Source organism: Pagrus pagrus (assembly GCF_965226575.1).
Source record: "Pagrus pagrus genome assembly, chromosome: 9".
NCBI classification, from domain to species: Eukaryota; Metazoa; Chordata; class Actinopteri; order Spariformes; family Sparidae; genus Pagrus; species Pagrus pagrus.
In genome coordinates, this window is record NC_140193.1 from 19658472 (window position 1) to 19678142 (window position 19671).

Sequence of the window (19671 nt, forward strand, 5' to 3'; positions counted from 1 at the left end):
TCATGTGCATCAGGTCTGAATGTGGGATCAAAATGGATGCCAGAAAGAAGTTGCTATGTTGCTCAGAGTGTTCAAACAACACATTGACAGTTGTTTCCAGTATTTGAGTGAAACAGTACAATGACTATACAATACATGACTTTGGTAAAAGTTTCTTACCTTTATACTAATCTTTACTTTCATCCGCCATGTTTCAACGTCATATGACTTCACCTGTGCAACTCCTGTACCAAAATGTTCTTCAATTTTCCGAGTTGTTGTTCCGACTTGAGAGGCCATTTGCTTGAATTCTACCCGTCAGAAAAATGTTTTTCCAATAATTCTGACAGCACATGAATGCACAGTTAGTGCAACTCCATTGAAGAAGAGTATGGTTGGTACTGGTTGGACAGATCTATTCAAAGATGGTAGCTGGGTGGTCACCTGTCATGCACATTTTACAATTCTTCATCTAAAAGGTTCAACAATAACCGCTATTATTATTTGTTTTTTAAGCATCGTGTCTCGTGTCCTGTCTTCTCCTGGTGCATCCACAATTATGACTGAATTCATTTAGTTGCTTCAATTTCAGGGTCCTGGCTCAGAGTCACACTGTCATGACTCACATGGACACAACAAAACCATTGTTAATGTTATGAGAGCCACCAAAGCTTTTGCTACAACGGCTGAATAAAGTGTCTGCTATGATAAGAACCTGGTTGCCTCAACTATCAAGCAGCTATCGGCCGGCCTGTAGTTAAACCCTTCAATCAACGTCTTTATTCTAAACGTTTTTATAAGATTACTGTATGTTTCTTTGAGCAGACTCAATAACTGATAGTTTAACAAAATGAAAGCAAACAAAACTCATGCAGTGGACCTTGTATGTTCCTCCTCCACCCTACTAGGAACAAGGTTATCAAGATGTGGAGAGAGCCAGAGGAAACATGGACTCTTAATGCCATATTTTCCTCCTCGTGGAGTTACAGCATCCCACTGTGCAGCCGCGGAGAAGGAGCAGTGTAACAAATACAGGAAGGGGGATATCTGCAAGACCCCTCACCCAAGACACCCAATCAACTCAGACATGAGGACAGACGGGTGCTGTGTGTGTGCGTGCATGCGTGTATATGTGTGAACAGATCGACTTTGTGCAGCGTATATGTTTGAAGTGTGTATGATGCCTGAAGACGGACAAGGGGTGTACAGTATGTATGTTTATGTGCCCACCATACATCCCTGAAAACAAACAGGGAATGAAAGGACGGTATTGTTCATCGGGTCCAGCAGACGTACGACCTGCAGTCGCCAGCCAAAGGCAATGAACAGGCCGTTCAGGCGTTCAATACAGCCTCTTCCTCCCTGCTCAACCTCTGACTGGAATTATTTAAAGTCAAATAAATACAAATCAAGGGTCAGTTTTACAGCTCGTCTGACAAATTACATTAAATCCTGAATGGATGGAGCTTAGCATGTTTTTCTGTCTTACACACTTTACATTGGCGGTGTTTTATGACTTCCTGTTTGTCCTGGTCTTTGTTGCAGTGACTCGGCTACGTTTGAGGAAACAACATTAACTAATAAATCACTTCTCTTACCCACTGAATGTGTGTGAGAAAACTCTTGCGGGTGTTTGCCGGTGGGTGGTTGACCGTGTGTGCAGGCACTCCTATCCGTAGATAACATTGTGTTGGGCGGCTGGCTGACTGAGGGGACCTGAAGGCATGAAATCATCCTGTGTCGGACCATGTGTTCCCTGATAGAGACACAGAGGGTGTTAACCTCCTCTCAAAGCCACCTCCAACCCTTCAGGCAGCTTTTCCTGCCCGGGGCGATATTTACGCCCACAGTGTTCCCTGTTACGCCGCATTTCTCAGGGACCTCAGTCACCCTTCATGCACTTTTATCAAAAACCTTAATTACTTTCATCCTCCTTTTGTTTGAGTTTACAAGTCCAATAAAAACACCTGACTGATTTTCAAGGACTGGTGTACTAAGCACAATGAATAATAAAGTTTACCATATCAAAGCACCTAATCACTTGCTCCCAAATGTTCGAATCAACATCCTTTTATTGATGAAATATTGCATGGCTACTTTTATGTGTAAATAATCAGCCGCTAGTTGGTGAACATAGTGGAACATTTAGCAGCGAAAGAGCCAGCTATTTCCCTCACGAGTTGGTAGAGACCAAAACAGAGCTACAATAGAAGACCAACTTTGTTCTGTGTGTATTGAGCAACAGTTTGCTAACAAGTTGACCATATCACCAAACATTAAACAATACATCATGATATCTGTCAAACTGAAGAAGTGTGCAGGAATGTGTTATTTACTGCATTATGGTGTCAGTTTCACAGAATAGACCTTTTTCACGGCAGCCATTTTGACATGAGATAGTAGGACAAATACAGGTGTTACCAATGATAGTAATTAAGTTTCCATTCCATTCAGGTCAAACAGAGTCAGGGTGCTGATATTGCACATGTTGGCTCATTAGAAAAGCTCTGCTACACTAAATGGAACAGAACCTTAATTAGTATCATTGGTAACACCTGTATTTGTCCTACTATCTCAAGTCAAAATGGCTGCCCTGAAAAAGGTCTATATGACACAAACTGAGATGAAACAATGTATAAAAGTGCATTGAGTCTTAGCGTAGTGCCCGTTTATCACACAAACACGCTGACTGCAACTTGTCCTTGTCCATGTATGTCGTCTTTCCGATGTTAAATATCCATAAACTGTAAATAAAAGGACAAACTGCCAGAAAACAGTTCTGGAGTTAAAACGTTTAAAGGAAGGTCTCAATGTCTCACTAAATTATGTTCAATCTGTGTGATTATGTGTACAGAAATTTACACTGCAAGAAGTTATGAAGTAGTGACTCCGGTAAGTCAAATTGTCAGGGGAAACTGTCTAGAGTACGTGCATGTTCTGATAAAAACATCAATATTTGGCACCAGTGTATAATGTCACAAGGGGAAGTGATACATTTTTAACACAATGAATAAGAACAGATGAATATTTCCACGCAGACAAAGAAGTGTCGCCAACAAAAACGATCAGGATATTGTTGTTCAGGAAAGGGATGCACACCTGATCTAAGCAGGTCTATTATTATTATGTACTTTTTCAAATCTTACTTTATTCAGTCTAAACTGATTTTATTTAATTTGCTATTGCTTAATGTTTCTGAATGTCATTTAATGCTTGACATATTCTGGGCCTGCGTAAAACACTTTAGTCCACTGGTGGATACCAGGCCAGTGTCAAGTTTTACCATGCCGACCTTACCTACACACGAAAAGTACACGTGTGTCAAGGTGCAGCACTGAGCGTACTATATAGAGAATGACAGAGTTTGCATAGGGACGAGGGTGAAGCAGATGGAAGGGTAATGTCACGTACATACTTACATTACTTAAAATGATGTTTCCCTTAAAGTAACCAGGTAGTTTTGGTGTCTGAACATAACCAAACTACAACAATGACCTGAATGTTTGCCAGCAAGCTTTTTTTTTTAAGTCTAAATGGATGGTGCATATTTACCATTGCCAACTTGACCGCCAATGAGAACGTACTTTTCATGTCTAGCGAGGAAATACGTGACACTGTCACAGTTACAGAAGTAATGCTGCTTTGCCTCACATGGTTGTCCATTGATCAACCAAATGACTTTTTTTCACAGCAGACATTTTGGCATGTCACACAGGAAAAGCAGGTGTTACTGATAACATTACAAAATGACTGCATTCCTTTTAGATGAGCTACTTCCAGGACCCATTGTGCATGTTGGCTCTCTGGCATGGATCACCGGGACATTTAATGGAACCACGACATCGTTAACGAAACTTGTTTCACCTGTGCTTTTCCTGCATGACAAATCAAAATGTCTGCCGATCTTCTACAGGCTCCTCATCCCTGCTCCACATGCAGTTGAATACTTTCAACCACAGTTAAATTTGAATCTACACTCAAAAACTCAGCAAAGACGCTTCATCCCAAACCTGTTCTTTTACCACTATGGCATTTTCGATCAGGACACCGACTGGATTTAAGTTTGATAACTGTCCTGAGGGCTTAGAAACAAATTGCTTACAGTCCATCAGACTCATCCATTTGTAGAGTATTGCTCATAACTAATACAGAAAAAAGAAATACAAGCTTTGACAGTAATAACTGAACTGACTGAACTCTCGGTAGTTAACAGTGGGAATTTCACACATAATGAAGAAACACATGTCCCAGGTGTACATGTTTATTAGCAACTTTCATATTGCTTAACTGCTAACACTAACAAGTCTCTCTAGCTTCAGCTCACATGAGCATAATCAGCCATGATAACTAAAGACAGAGAAAGAGATTTTAAAAACACAAACTTTCTCCAGAACATATAACTTACCTGTACACTTACCTTTATACTTTCTACACACACAACTAGTTTACTCTGATGAGGTCCTTTCACAGCTATGACTGGTGTGATTGTCTGCTGAGTGGCATCAGCTGACGTTGCTATGGTGATTGATTGGCTCAATTCAGAGTATTTGATCCACTGGGCTCACGTTAACACAGGTGTGTGTAATGTAAAGTACAAATACTTGAGTACAGTTACACCCCCGAGTCACAAGTGGTGTTGTATCTGAGGAAATTGTATCACTATGACATGGGTCATTATGGGAAACATTGATGAAATCACCGAGTTGATGAGGAAATCTGTGAGAAAGTGGCAACAACAACAATCAACACAAAGAAAAGAACACAAAACAATGCTAATATACAGGAGTCTTAGCGTGGCCGTCCTCCAGCTTCCTGCCTGTCTCCAACCATCATCTCAACTCCTCTGTAGTCATCCTCTCATGTCCAGACACACACAGCACTTACATCCTCCCTCCATTAACGCCTCCCGTCTGCCCTCCACCCAACCTTACTCCATTGTGTGCACGCCGATTCTCCTCTCCCTCCCATGGTGCCCGCCGTTGCACAGGGAGGAAGCTGCCCTTCCACTTCCTTCTTCACTGGTGAGAACAATTCATGGCTGGTCTCTCACCCTCGTCTCTCTCTCTCTGTCTCTCTCTTAAACCCAGACTTCATGAAGCTGCCAGGTTACTAAGTTTCCTGATGCAGAGTCTGGTTCTGTTCGACTCTAGAGGAATTTAATTACAGGCCTCAGGCTGTGACACGCACGTCAACTATGACTGAGAGAGAAAATAGTTCTGGGAAAGTATGTGCAAATTGTAAACCACAGCAGTTTACCAGAAACAAAGTACAATATAACATAGTAATGTGTGAGGTTGATTATAAACTAGTAAATTAATTGTTAAATCATTGGTTCAACCTGGAGGTTGACACCCCCAAGAGGGATAATTGTAGAGAAAGAAATAGAATAACACATTTACATTACACTGCCTGTAACAGTGCTACCATTTGACTCAAAGTCCCCATGAAACAGCTCATCGAGTGCTATTTGCTTTGGCATAGTTACAGGCAGCAGCCAGTTGCATGGAATGTATGTTATGCCCCATGACCCCCCCCACCTCACCCCCTAACCATCGAGCTGCCGACGCTGACTCTCCCCGGACAGTCAGCTCACGGCTTCTATGTTACTTCAATTTGGTTGCAATTTTTAAGTATTCTCAGACAGTCAATGTCAGATACTCACAGTATTATACTCCCACAATGACATTTTAGGAGATAGAGGCACCTTCATATTTTTTTGGGACTGTAGCAAACAGCATGTTTGAGGAACATACTCAGCTTTTTTTTATGGGTGTAATGCACTGGTGCTAGAGCCTCAAAACTGACACATAAGGAAACTCAAATGTGTGTACACCATGACTTGTGCTGAAAACATTTAATGCACACTAAGCCCTTCTCCAGCATACCTAATGTCAGGCATCAGACCACACACAGGTGGCAGCAATACACAGTCATTGAATTGATTAGTCAACAAGATACATCTGGGGCAGTTAGCAGCGACAGGATCAAGAAATAGGATTGAAGACTTTTACAATGAAAGCAAGTAAATAAACAAATTAGTCAAATTAACACTGGTGTCCAACTTTTTTGGCTTTTACGCTGACGCAATACTCACTGATGAACTTTCAACACTGGTTGCATCTTAAACAATCTGAACAAATTTGTCCTAACAAGGAATTGCATTTCATTACAAACTGGCTGCTGCATGAGTCACTTGATGCACTGAGTGACGGACAAACACAGACATTCCAAATAAATGTGCGTTTTGAGCAGTTCGACCAAAGAGGCCAAAATAGGATAAACATTAGAGTATGTTTTTGTTTTCTCTCGGTTTTTCCACCAGAAATAAAAGGCTATACAAGAATCATTAAATGACACTTTATACCCTTTACGACCCATAATAATGAGACTGTACCAAATGGTGTTTAAAGCATCGACAGAAACTTACTTTTGTGTTGATTCTGGCGGCCCCTGTGGAGAAACATGGTATTTTCTTTAAACACAGTTTTTTGCAGGATCCATAGCAATGATGTAATGCCTGAATTTGTGGCTATATAAGATTTGTAACTACTATAATGATGTTGACACAGTTAACTTAGCAATGGTAATTTTGTTAAGCTAAACTTATCATCATTTCTCTTAACGTTATACTGTATCTTCATAATAATAAGCCAGCAGCAAGATATAGCTTAGTAGCAAGACCAGCATAAAAGGTTACGCTATAAGCCTGTTATTCTACTGCTGTCTGGCAATACAGACGTCTCTGCTGCTGTACCACTAGACTACAGGGCAGCTTCTTTCACCAGGCTATGAGACTCCTCAATTCATCCTCAACACTCTTCCTCAAAAATAGTTTTAATTTCTTTTAAATGTGTCCTATAGCGGCTTCAGTATTAAACTGAGCCTGTTTAATAAACAGTTTAAAGTCCCTTGCAGTATGTCTAAGCTCTCCCAAAGCTAGTGTTTGGAGGTGACGGGGTATCATATCGTGCTTGTTGCAGGCTCTCAGAAAGTGTTTGAGATCTGAGCAGACTCACACACCCAAACACATGCACAAGACAATAGTGGCTGCTTTAACAACCAGAGTCCCCTCTCGGACACAGGAGGGTGCTTTGGTCTGTTGTAACAGGACATGGTAGGGGAAACCTTAAGCACAAATGCAGGTAGTGAGTCCAAACACTCAAACAATCTTCTCACCATTTAAACACACTGCTCTCTTTCGTAATCTCCCCAACGATCAATCTGTATTTAACTCTCCAACAAACTGTCATACAATAGCCGGTGGAAAATATTTACAGAGGAACAAACTTTAATTTTTTAGCAACACTTTTCCTTCGTAATGACGCATTTTACTTTCTCAGCTCGAGAAATTTTAAGTACGTGAGTGTTTTTGTGTGCTCCAGTTCCTGTAGTAAAGTTTGCTGGTTATGTACTTCCAAGTTCTAAATGACCCATGAGACTAACATCAGCACAGGAGGGACGGCGGGCTGGTCCAAATGCAACAAATCTGACCTCCTGAACACAATGGTCAAACCCAAGTCCAGCTGGACAACAAGAGCTCTGCCCTGAGACACAATGTTTTGGCCCAGGACCAGATGTGACACATGTTTTAGGGCCTTTAGTGTGTTTGTGTGCATTCATGTAGCTTATGTGAGTACATATAAGCAGGAATTTAAACTGATTCAGACTGACTGGAATACATTTTAGATCACAGGATCAAGCTCCGAATCTTTTATGAATCTTCTCAACAGTTTCCTTTGGCTTATCTTAAATCCCGGCAGTGTCACTGTGGTTGACTCAGTGAATTTTAAATGCCTTTGTGAATGGCTTCAAACTTTCTCACCGTCGCAGGAAAGAAACAAGTGCCTGGTTCTCAGAGGAAATGTGAAATTGCCAGGGAGGGATGAATGTTCACACTTGCAAGTGAGAGTGCAAGGTCAGTGCAAAAGAAAAGTAGTTGCATGACAAAGAAAGCTGCTGGTAAAGTGTTCGGATCTTGACGTCTAATAACAAAAGAAGTGGCTCTAAACAGATGACTCATGAAAAAAAAAAAAAAACTCCACAAAGAGGAAAAATGAAGGCTTTGTCAGTGAGGCAGTAGGTCACTGATACACAAAGGGAAATGATGCGACTCACACATAAGGGCACAAATATGAACAGAGTTATGTTTGCACGCTGAACAAACAAGTGTTTAGAAACAAGTGTATCTCTGTCTTTAAGCGTAAGCCTTGCGCCATTGAGGTCTTAGTGTTGTGCTATGTCATGGGACTCAGCGCTGCCCCCAGGTCATGTTGTATCTGTGGAGGGCATCGCTGATACCATCTCTTTAAACCCGCCGTGAATGCCTCCTTTCTGTGTATGTGAGACTACGTATGACATGGACGATTCATGTGAAGTCCATGAGCTTGAAATAGTGAGGGAGAAAAAAGACACTAAATCATCATGAGATTGATAAGAATTTCCTCAAAAAGCTGTTTGTTCATGTCAGTTTTCAACACTAAAATAACAAATCCATGGTTTTGTTATAATATAATATAATATAATAATCATATTTCTTTTAGGTTAAATTAGCAATATCTAAGGGCAAAAATACACCATTTTTATTAAAGGGGCACTATGTAGTTTTTGGAGAAGAAAATCAAACTGAGAATTTTAATATTTACAATATTGATAAGGACGGTTATGTTGTCCATAACTGTATAAACAAGCTGTTCTCAGAGGAAAATAAGGTCCCCATAACAGTGTTTGAAGCTACAAAGGTGGCAGGGTCCGCCAAATATAAACAAAGTAAAATTGTATAAAACTGTGTTGTCATTTGAGGTCAGTTTGTTGATTCAGTCGTGAAAACAAAGAGAGTTTGTTTATTTAGTTTGTTTAGACATAAAAAAAATCAGTCAGTGAAGATCTTTCTCTTCTGATTCCCAAAACTACATAGTATACCTTTAAAAGTCATGCATTCAAAAAGTTAATTAAGTACAAGTACAGAAGTTAAAGCAGCAACGTGTTAAGGTTTTGATGACTAAAGCTTAGTTAACTTTGCTTTTAAATGCAGAGAGGTGATGGCATTCATTTAGACCAAGCGCCAAAACTAAAAGTTAATGGTGGGCCGTAGGCCAAAAGCAAAAATGTCTTGGGCTGCATCCAAACGTCTGGACTACACCGGACTGACAGACTCTCACTCTGTAAGCACTTGTGGACTTCCTGCGAATGCGCCCGCAAAGTCTGCGAGTTCTGAGGTCTGTCCAAACCCACCAGTCATTCAGTCCACAAGTAGTGACTGTCTGCAGATTTCCAGAGAGTCCGCTCTGGGCGCAGATTTCTACAGACTTCACTGATTTAATTACCCACAGTTCACGGCAATACGGACATGACATTAAAAAACGTACTATGAACGTGTAAAACAATGCAACGTTACTTGAATCGTGTAGCGAATAACATTGTTCTACATCAGAACAGAAATATGCGGCAGTACAGACTGTAGAGGTGATCAAATGCATTTAATTATTGTAGTCTTTAAGCCTTGTGGTCTCTAAGCCTGTCTATCAGCAGCTCACAGTCTCAAGACTTGACGTGATGACAGTGAACATGTCACAGTACATTTGACTGAAGACAGAGAGAGCTCAGACTACAAGTCCGCAGGCTTCACATTTGGCTTTGGCCTACATATTTAAAAATATTTTTTATCTCACAAAAAAATAAACAGAATAAAAAATGATAATATAATAAACAGGGTTGTCTTTGTTGTCAGAATCACATGGTGAGCCAAACCAAACCTTGTAGTGGGCCCCACTTTGGGCAGACCTGATTTAGATTTTCAAACTGCTGAACTGTGAGCTGAATTTTATTTAACTCGATGGTAAAAGAACCAGTCTGTCAGAGGCGTATGCGTCGAACTTAAGTGAAATGCGTATGTGCTTTCTTCACCTTTCATTTTTAGGCCTTGGTGTCAGTGACATCCGTGACTCAAGGTTTGATGTTTTAGGGTTATCTGTCTGTCTGGTCCATTCCCATGAAGACAATATCTCAATACTGCCTAATGGAATTTCTTCAGATTTCCACTTGGACTGAACTGACTACAGTTTGGTGGTCAAAGTTCTGGAAACACGTTTTGGGCCATAACTCAGGAACTCATATACACTAATTATGAAAAAAAAAAAAAAAACTTTCTCAAGGTATACAATGATGAAGTCATGACATTTTATATCCAAGAGGTCATAGGTCAGCTTCACTGTGGCATCATGATGTTCTGCAAACACCAGAACTCAGGAACAGAACTGGAGATTGAAACCATATTTCACATTTCGCATAATGAATTGGTGATGCTAATCTTTGGTGTAATCATTTTACTGATTTGCTGCCGGGTTGAACGTGTGGATGAAGCATCCACAGTTTGTCCTCTGTAAAAAAGTCTCTAAGTGAAGACACCATATTTCTTACTGGAATCAAGTTAATATAGTGAAAAAGGCACACTCATTTTCACTGGTTGATAGTAATTCTATTTTAATCTATTTTCTATTGCATTTTTCTGCTTGTTCCTCTTCCTCTGCTATCAAAAGATTTTTAACACCATCACGTCGGCATAGCAAATATGGGACTTCAGTCAACCAGTTAGCAAGTTAGCCTAGCACAAACACTGGAAACGGGGCAGTAAGCCTGGCTTTGTGTAAAGATAACTACCAACACCTTTATTATCAGGTATCTTACCTGACTACCACATGTTCTCAATACTTCTCAAAAAACAAAAAAAAAAAGAAAGAAAGTTGGTTGGCTGTATTCATCTATAGTGGACTAACAAGATGATTTTCTTATCTAACTCTTTAAAAAAAACAAATTGGCTTGTGTCAGAGTGTTATAAATATTAACTATAACTATTATTGCTGTTAATGAGTTTTTTTTTTATCGTGTAGTTTGTTGCTAAAGCTAATAATATATAGCTGGCTGGTTTAATCTATAAAAATGCATCATATGTTACAAGCTGATGAGATGTTTTGTTTGTAGAATTTAATCTGGACAGAACTCCGAGATTAAATACTAATAGAAGAGTAAAAAGTACAATATTTCCTTCTGATCATTACATAGAAATACTCAAGTAAAAGTACCTCAAAACCTATAAAAACCTACAAAATATAGTATGTGACTGTGCTTTGTTACTTTTCACCACTGATAATATAATAATATTTGATGTTATAATAAATCATCATTTCCGTCGAAATTCAGCAATTAATTCTAAACTACCAGAGCAAAAAACAGGTAATATTTTGTGTTCTTGCCACACTGCATGCAAAAACTTAATTTTGCAATGCCACAAGAAAATGCAAGACTTAGATAAACGAAAGAGTAAAAAGTGATGATGATATTTGCCGTTACACATATATATGTTTTATTTGCACTGCTGTGCCGGCATTCATTCAGTTGCAGTTGATAGTGTGCACAGCGGGCTCCTTCTCTCAGCTCTTCCCTCTGCTCAGAGGAAGAGAGTGAATACAAACTTCATTAAAAAGCGATGAATCACTGACTTCACTCATCTCAGTCTTACAAACTAATACTAACTCTCATTTTGACAGGGCTCAAAATAATTGCTTGAAGTGAGCATCCTTTGAAATAGTCGAGAGGCTCACATCTGCCGGTTATAAGTCCTCTATTGAGTAAAGGATGCCCCCTATCAGCTTCAATAAACTATTCAAATCAAGTGTAAAGTGTGTAATGCATTAAGACTGCTTATGACTTCAGCATTTTCAGCTGACAGCAAAACCTCAAGGTCTTTAATGGTACACCCTTAAAATATACAGAAAGAACTAGACATTTTAAGACTGTGCAGTACATTAGATTAATAATATATCATTCATTAGAAAAAATGTGAGGTAATGCACAAAAACAATTGGTAACTATATGAAACCTAATTTTTAAAGACTGTACACAACATTAGTGTCAATTTAAGTTCACACGCACAAAAAAAAAAAATTCAGTCATTAAAATGTAAAAAACACAACTGTAGTCTCCAGTCTCCAAAAGCCCAGAAATCCCAAATTGATTTGAAAAGATGTTATTTACACCATTTTTAAAGCCAAAATCTTGACTGCATCCACTAAGCTAAAAGTGTTTGCGTACACCGTGACTGAAATGGGTGCACAAGATCAACTGTGTGTTGGAGGTGTATATAACTTTGTTTTTTCAAATAAATTTGGGATCTCTGGACTTCTGGAGACTTGGATCACGCCTGAGAAACTGTTTGATCCATTTTATATTGGTTTTTCTTTGTTGTTTTTTTTTACATTTTAAAACAAATCCCCTTCTACTTCAGTTGTTTGCGAGAATGAAGCAATGCTGTTTTGCTGTGGAGCCCCACAAATGTTTTGTGGACTACAAAACTTCACCAGACTTTCAATCGGCATGGGGGTGAGGAGATAATGACTGAATTTTTATTTTTGGGTGAACTTTTTTAAGTCCAACATTTAGCATTGGGCAGGTTGTGTATAGCTCACTATAAGCTACAGAACCTCTGAAGTCCTGAAAGATAATATGATTTTGTTCTGGTACACCAGAAAACTAAAGGTGATCATGCTTTTACTGGTGTTGCTCTTCCTAAAACCTACATATTTCTTTCTATCTTTCTCTTGATTTTATACAGTTACATCTGCTTACTTATTATCTATTGTCTTCTCTTTTCACCTTCTGTTTCATAAAGCTTGCTTGCTGTTTCGGGCTGTGACGGCTGCCTGTGCTGCAGTCCTCGATGCTGATAACTCCCACTGTTGTCCAGAGAAGAGGGCAGATGGAAGGAGACAGACCAACCATGTGCTGCGACCAGGACATGATCCCTTGATGTGGCCAAACCAGAGGCACTGCTGCCAAAGTTAACCATCACAAGGCGTACTTCAAAGGACGAATTACATGCTCGGTTAAAAAAAAAGGTTATTTCCAGCACAGAGACGAACTCATCCTGGAAAATGTTTTTTCCTCAGGGAGTGGTGGGAGATGTTCATTGTGTGAGGGGTAACCAGGGGGCCAAATCAAACCAACCCCCTGCCAACATGTGTCAGATCACATAATGCATATTGTTAGATGAAATACACGTCTTAAATTGCATCACATCGATAAGGTCGCTACAAAAGTAAGATTCCAGTTACTTCCTGTCTTTCAAAGGCCCTGCGTGCAGGAAGCGCGTGGCACCATCGCGCCGTAGGCAGATCGCCGTACGATATGTTTGTTAGCGTGTTAGCATTCTGATTAACGGCCAGTTGGTGCCCTGCTTCGGAGGTCTAATCTGGCCTCACGCCTCACTGCACGTGCTCAATAGGGTCCGCACCCTGCATCATGACATCATGTCTTTGTGTGAAATCCCGGTGCCATTCACGGGCCCACCGTGGGGCTTAGCATGCAAGCGTCCACTATACCAACACACAGCTCTTTAAAGGGAGTCCCCTGGTACCCCAGCTCAGTGGATACACCCTGATGCCTCCACAGAGCTCTGAACATGGCCTCCGACACAACGGGCCGAGCCCATGTGCCATCCAGAGGAGAGCGAGCATTTGAGCTTTTATTTTGTTGGGGACATTTTTTATATGAGAAGATACCACTGCTGCTGGATATGCGGAGGCTAGTTCTAGCTATCCAATCAGCTAGCATAAAACACCTCCTGGACGCCAAAGCGTGTCATTCAGAGAGAAACTGTAGCAAATGATTTGGGGACATTTGACACGGCGTGATAGTGCCTCACATTGGGTTTTTTTCTCTTAGATTACATCATCCGTTTGTGAAAAGCTGTGGGATCAGTGAAGCTCAATGCGGAGGCCAAACCTGCCACTAACCAACAGATCAGAGAGCGGGCATCAAGAGGTGGACTTTCCACTTCACCAGCCCAGTGATGTCACCTAAGACAGAGAACGTGATTGGTTGAGAGGCAGCGAGGGTGGGCCGTCATAAGATGGGCAGAGTGGAGACACTTCCACAAAAAGAGTGATGACCTGTGTTGGTTAATGATCGTTGATTTTGACCAATGATATGTGTATGTAACACATGGCCTGTAGTATGAGGTCACCTCTGTTGTCCTTCTGAGAAATAAATAAAAATATTTTGAGGATAATTAAATGGTGGTTCTTTATGTTTTTCTTTATAAATTGAAAAATGTCACTAATGCCTGTAAATTAATCATTCCTTTAAAGACAGTAATTTATCACAAACAGCATTATTTTTAATTTATAATAAAATATTAAACAGAAATAGGTTAAATATAAGCATTTTATATGAGTTTTTGTTCATTAACAGTGTTCAAACTTCATCCAGGGAATATCAAACAATTGTGGAACATGGAAATTACATTTTGTGCAAAGGGAAATGAGTTGTGTAACTGTAAACAAACTGTCTGTTTCAGACTGCCATGTAATTGTTTTGTTCCTTCCTCTAATTTGGTGCATCAGTGCGTTACCGGGGGAGCAAGTTCTCAACAGTTTAGATAACAGACAAACAAAAGCTTTCTTCAAATAAACTTTTCCACAGTCCCAACTGGGGTTCATAATGAGAGTATAACATGCTGGTGCAGAGAAATCACGATGTTGACACACAGCAGGTCTACTTCAACACAATGTGTAGTATTCGAATGTATGGAACATAAACGCCCTGTTCCCCGTTTGCTGATGGGCTGATAGACTCATATAAAGGACAAAAGAACAGTTTTGTTGAGCATTAATGAAGCTTTAACCAACAACAGTCGCTGAAAACTGTGAGTCACATTTCCAAGTTTAACAAACAAACCGGTTATGAAGGTAGCACCTGTAAACTTCCAACACACCTGTCCAAACTACTCTCAAATATTATCAGCTGTCTAATTTTTTCAATGATGCTGATGAACAGGTGTATATTAGATACTAAAAGCAGCGCCCAAAGGTCATACTTGATTAAGAGTCAGGATTTGGTGTTAAAATATTACTTTGGTAAAGTGAAAGTGTCTGAAATCAAATGTACTTATCACATATATGTATATACTGTATACTGCGGGTTGACTGACTACCAGCCTGGTCGATTATCAGATCAGATATTCAGGATTTTGCTGATAAAATAAATTAATTTAAAAAATCCTCTACTTTGGCTCTGATGCAGAATTAAATCTTCAAAATGACTACTAACTAAAGTTATTAAATAAATAAAGTGGAGCAATAAGGACAATATTTGCCTTCAGACTGTAGTGGAGTGGAAGTAGCAGAAAATGGAAAGTAAGTACAAGTACCTCAAACTTTTACTCATGTGCAGTACTTACTGACTGCAAGAGCAGTTAGCTTGATGTTGTATTGTTACTCCATTTTATATATTAGATAATACATGTTTATGTATAATTTCACTCACATTTTAGCTTACATGTACACTCACCTATTTAAATGCTCTTTAAACAATTGATCTTTTTTAAAAAAAAAGTAACAATTCAGTCATAAGTTGAAGAGGTAAACATGTGACAGTAGTAATATTTACCTAATACATTTGAATTTGCTCTAAAACATCTTAACAAAAATATTGATTTGATTATTGTTTAAATATATATTTAGTTTGAAGTAATACTTGATGATTGTAACAGGTTGATTATAATTCCAAATCAATTGTAACCCCCCCAAAAATGTAACTACTAATATAAAATCATCAAAAAATAAAATCATATTCACAAAACTTTATGTTTAAAAACATTTGTGAGGTCGAACATGCAGGTGTGACCCATCATGAAGCTGCGCTCCGTCGAGGTAGTGAATCTGAGCTACAGAGACAGAATCCAAGAAAAAAAGCATGTCAATCATTTTGTTTCTGATATTTTCAGTTCCACCGAGGCTCACAATGTTTTTGACTGTTTTTGTGCAAACCTGGAGGTCATTTCATGATCAGATATTCAAGATATTCAGGCAGTGGAAACAAGTCTCTCTGGGCTCTGCGAAGCTTTTCCTCTGTTCAAACATCTGTGGAACGATTCAGAGATCAAAGATCGCTGCTCAGTGTTTTTCTCCTCTGAGCCGGGAAAGTTTGACTAACCTCGCTAATAGAGACATTTCAGTGTGTCCTTTCACTCAATGGTTCACATACTTCACATTCCAGCTAAGTGACACAGATATGATGAGCGCACACACACACAGAGGTGGACTCGGTTATCTGCTATGTTAGAACTCACGTTTGATAACAGCGAAAACTGCACTGTTGACTAAGAACTACAGATAAAATACATGTATCTGTACATCAGGTAAACGTGACGATAAAATACAGAATACAACAGTGAGCACAGAATGTGTAAATGTGATGAAAAGAAAACAGGTTGGCCCTGATCATGTTCACTGTCCTCTTTAGTTGCACAGCTAAACGCTGGCATTCTTCATTTATTATTCTTTCCCTCTATTCAGGTTTGCAGATTCAAATATGTCAGTGTTGTAAAAAGTACCCAAAAGTCAAACTCGAGTAAAATTGAAGATATTGTGCTTAAATATAACTTTGCTAGAAATGAAAGTCACCCATACGAATAGTACTTGAGTAAAAGTCCTAAAGTATCTGATATTAAATGAACTCAGTAATTTTCTAGCAATACATGTACTTAAAGACTAACAATACTAGTAAAAGTAAATTATACAAATATTTACATGTATTGTATACCATGGGTTGTTCAGTTACACACTTGGAAAATGATCAGATCCAATATTCAGAATAACTTCAGAACTAGTAACTAAAGTTATCAAATAAATGTAGTGGAGTAAAACATGCATTATTTCTCTCCAAAATGTAGTGTAGTGGAAGTATAAAGAAGCAGAAAATGGAAATATTCAAGTAAAGTACAAGTACCTCAGAGTACCTCCATTAACATTTACATTCCACTGTTGAAAAATGACCCTAACCCCATAATGATTAAAAACAGAATATGCGAGTTGTGGGGTTTTGCAGAAGTGGAGTCCTGTTTTTATTTTTACTGAACATGGATCAACAAAACCCTCAGATTCTGGGGTAAAGAGTTGCTATTGATGTAATGATGCGCTAACTTTGTCTCAAAAGCCTGGAATAAAAATAATTTCTCCAGTATTATATAGTATTTTAAGATATTTTGTCTGGATTCATTGCTTTTGTTGTGGGTTTAAAGAAGTGTGAAATTCTGATTATGAATGACAATTATTCAGTGTGTTTTTGGACTTTTTTGTAGCACTGTTTGAAAATGTGTTTATGGCTTATTTGACTTTATAGTGTCTTGTAAAACCTGAGCAGAAGAGGAAAAGCTGTACAGATGTCAGTTAAAATAAAAAGAGAAAGAAGTGAGCACCACCTCCTTTAAGCAAAATCAGAATTATTTCCAAGGGTCAACATATTTATACCCTCAGTTGTAATGAACTCGCTGCTGCCTGCATAAACAACAATGTCCAGTGTTAATGCACGAGGAAATAACCTCTCCATCCCTGCCTCATAGCTTGTCACTGACCTGCCTCTTTGCTCTCATGTCGGGCATGGCAGCACAGCTGGAGGCCTAAAGCTGCTGTTGTTGTCTCATCTACTGTATGTGTGCTTGTACATACAGTATCTATGCGTGAGGAAGTTGCATGCATGGAGCTGAATGGCTGTGCTGTGGACTCGGTGCCCTGGCCGTACAGTGTCCATGTTGGTGTGGGAGCCTGAGGCCTGCTCCCATACATCCCCGCTCTGGCTCTGTTGATCCTATTGTCTCCTGCGTCACCACACGTCGCCCGGCAAATAAAGGCCGTCTGGCTCCAAGCTTAAATATTGCAGCAAACTAAAAACCAACCATCAGAGCCGATTCATTCACATCTGCTCAGTGGGGCGACAAGGACGGGGCTTTAGGTGGGATAGAGGGCAGAAAAAAGTTCACTTTTCCCTGCCGGGTGCCAAGAGAACGGGACAGGACTCAACTTCGCCGGAGCCGCAGCTGTGGCAAGTTGCCCATTTGATTACATTTAACCTATATCATACCTTACAGAAGAAGGGACTGTTAGTTGCTTATTGATCTCTCTTTATGGGGTTTTAGTCGAGAGGTATTGTGTGGAATTTTTTAAAGAGGTAGAGTGAGAGTTTTTTTGACTTGCAGCACTGTTAATGTTCAACACAGTTAATGGTGTTTACGTCGAGAACAAGCAGCTTTCTAAGAGACAAAATCAACACCTTGCTTAAAATGTTTATTTCATATTTGACTAAGTATGGTGTTTTTTTTATCGAACTGTAATGGACTCGATGAAAATCTTTAGAAATTTCAAAATATTCAGGTTTTCTCTTAGAATTGCATGTAGTAGCCTGAAATTTCGACTAAGGTTTGATTTTCGACGAGTTTTCCGCGTTTAATTCTTATTTTTGGCACTCTATTCCCCTCCCCCTGTCTGTCCTGCCAACCCCACCCTCCCTGTCTGCCTGCACCCTCTGTGTGCCTTCCTACCCCACCCTTCATTTTTGCAGTGCTACGGACCGATCATGGGTGACTGGAGCTTTCTGGGTAATATTTTAGAGGAAGTTAACGAGCACTCTACGGTGATCGGCCGGGTGTGGCTCACGGTGCTCTTCATCTTCCGTATCCTCATCCTGGGCACTGCGGCGGAGTTTGTGTGGGGCGATGAGCAGTCCGACTATGTCTGCAACACGCAGCAGCCCGGATGTGAGAATGTGTGCTACGACGAGGCCTTCCCCATCTCCCACATCCGCCTGTGGGTGCTGCAGATCATCTTTGTGTCCACGCCGTCTCTGGTGTACGTGGGCCACGCCGTGCACCACGTCCACATGGAGGAGAAACGCAAGGAGCGCGAGGAGGCAGAGCTCAGCCGGCAGCAGGAGCTGAGCGAGGAGCGTCTCCCTCTGGCACCCGACCAGGGGAGCGTTCGCACCACTAAGGAGACCAGCACAAAGGGAAGCAAGAAGTTCCGGCTGGAGGGCACCCTGCTGAGGACCTACATCTGCCACATCATCTTCAAGACACTGTTCGAGGTGGGCTTCGTTGTGGGCCAGTACTTCCTGTATGGCTTTCGCATCCTGCCGCTGTACAAGTGCAGCCGCTGGCCCTGCCCCAACACGGTGGACTGCTTTGTGTCCCGCCCCACGGAGAAGACTGTCTTCATCATCTTCATGTTGGCTGTGGCCTGTGTCTCGCTCTTCCTCAACTTTGTGGAGATCAGTCACCTGGGCCTGAAGAAGATTCGCTTTGTCTTTCGCAAGCCGGCCCCCGCCCCAGCCCAGGGCGAGGGCTCGGCCCCTCTGCCGCTACAAGTGAAGAGCCTGCCCTCGCTGGCTGTGCCCTCCCTGCAGAGAGCGAAAGGTTACAAGCTGCTGGAGGAGGAGAAAGCTCCCCCCATGACTCACCTCTACCCGCTGGCTGAGGTGGGCATGGAGGCTGGCAGAGGGGCCCCACCCTTCCATGGGCTGGAGGAGAAGGCGGAGGAGGTGCTGCCCATGGAGGACATCTCTAAGGTGTATGACGAGACTCTGCCCTCCTACGCCCAGACCACTGAGACAGCGGGGGTGACATTACACGAGGAGGAGCCCGAGGAGGTGCAGCCGGCAGAGGCAGAGGCAGAACCAGAACCAGAACCGGAGAAGGTGGAGGCGCCTGCGGATGAGGATGTGGAGGTAGAGGAGGCAGTGAACGGGGAGGGGGTAACTCCGGCGGAGGCAGGGATGGAGGCCGCGGATACGATAGAAGACACCAGACCGCTGAGCCGACTGAGCAAAGCCAGCAGCAGGGCCAGGTCAGACGATCTCACCGTATGA

General features: G+C 40.9%; 1 protein-coding gene across 1 annotated transcript; it reads left to right on the forward strand.

Moving 5' to 3' along the window:
* Positions 1–18375: 18375 nt before the first annotated feature.
* LOC311262212 (gap junction alpha-8 protein-like) lies at positions 18376–19671 on the forward strand (the record flags this gene model as incomplete). Its single annotated transcript, XM_084361462.1, has 1 exon — positions 18376–19671. Exon 1 carries the CDS (start codon positions 18385–18387, stop codon positions 19669–19671), a length of 1287 nt encoding a protein of 428 aa, XP_084217588.1. The 5' UTR covers positions 18376–18384.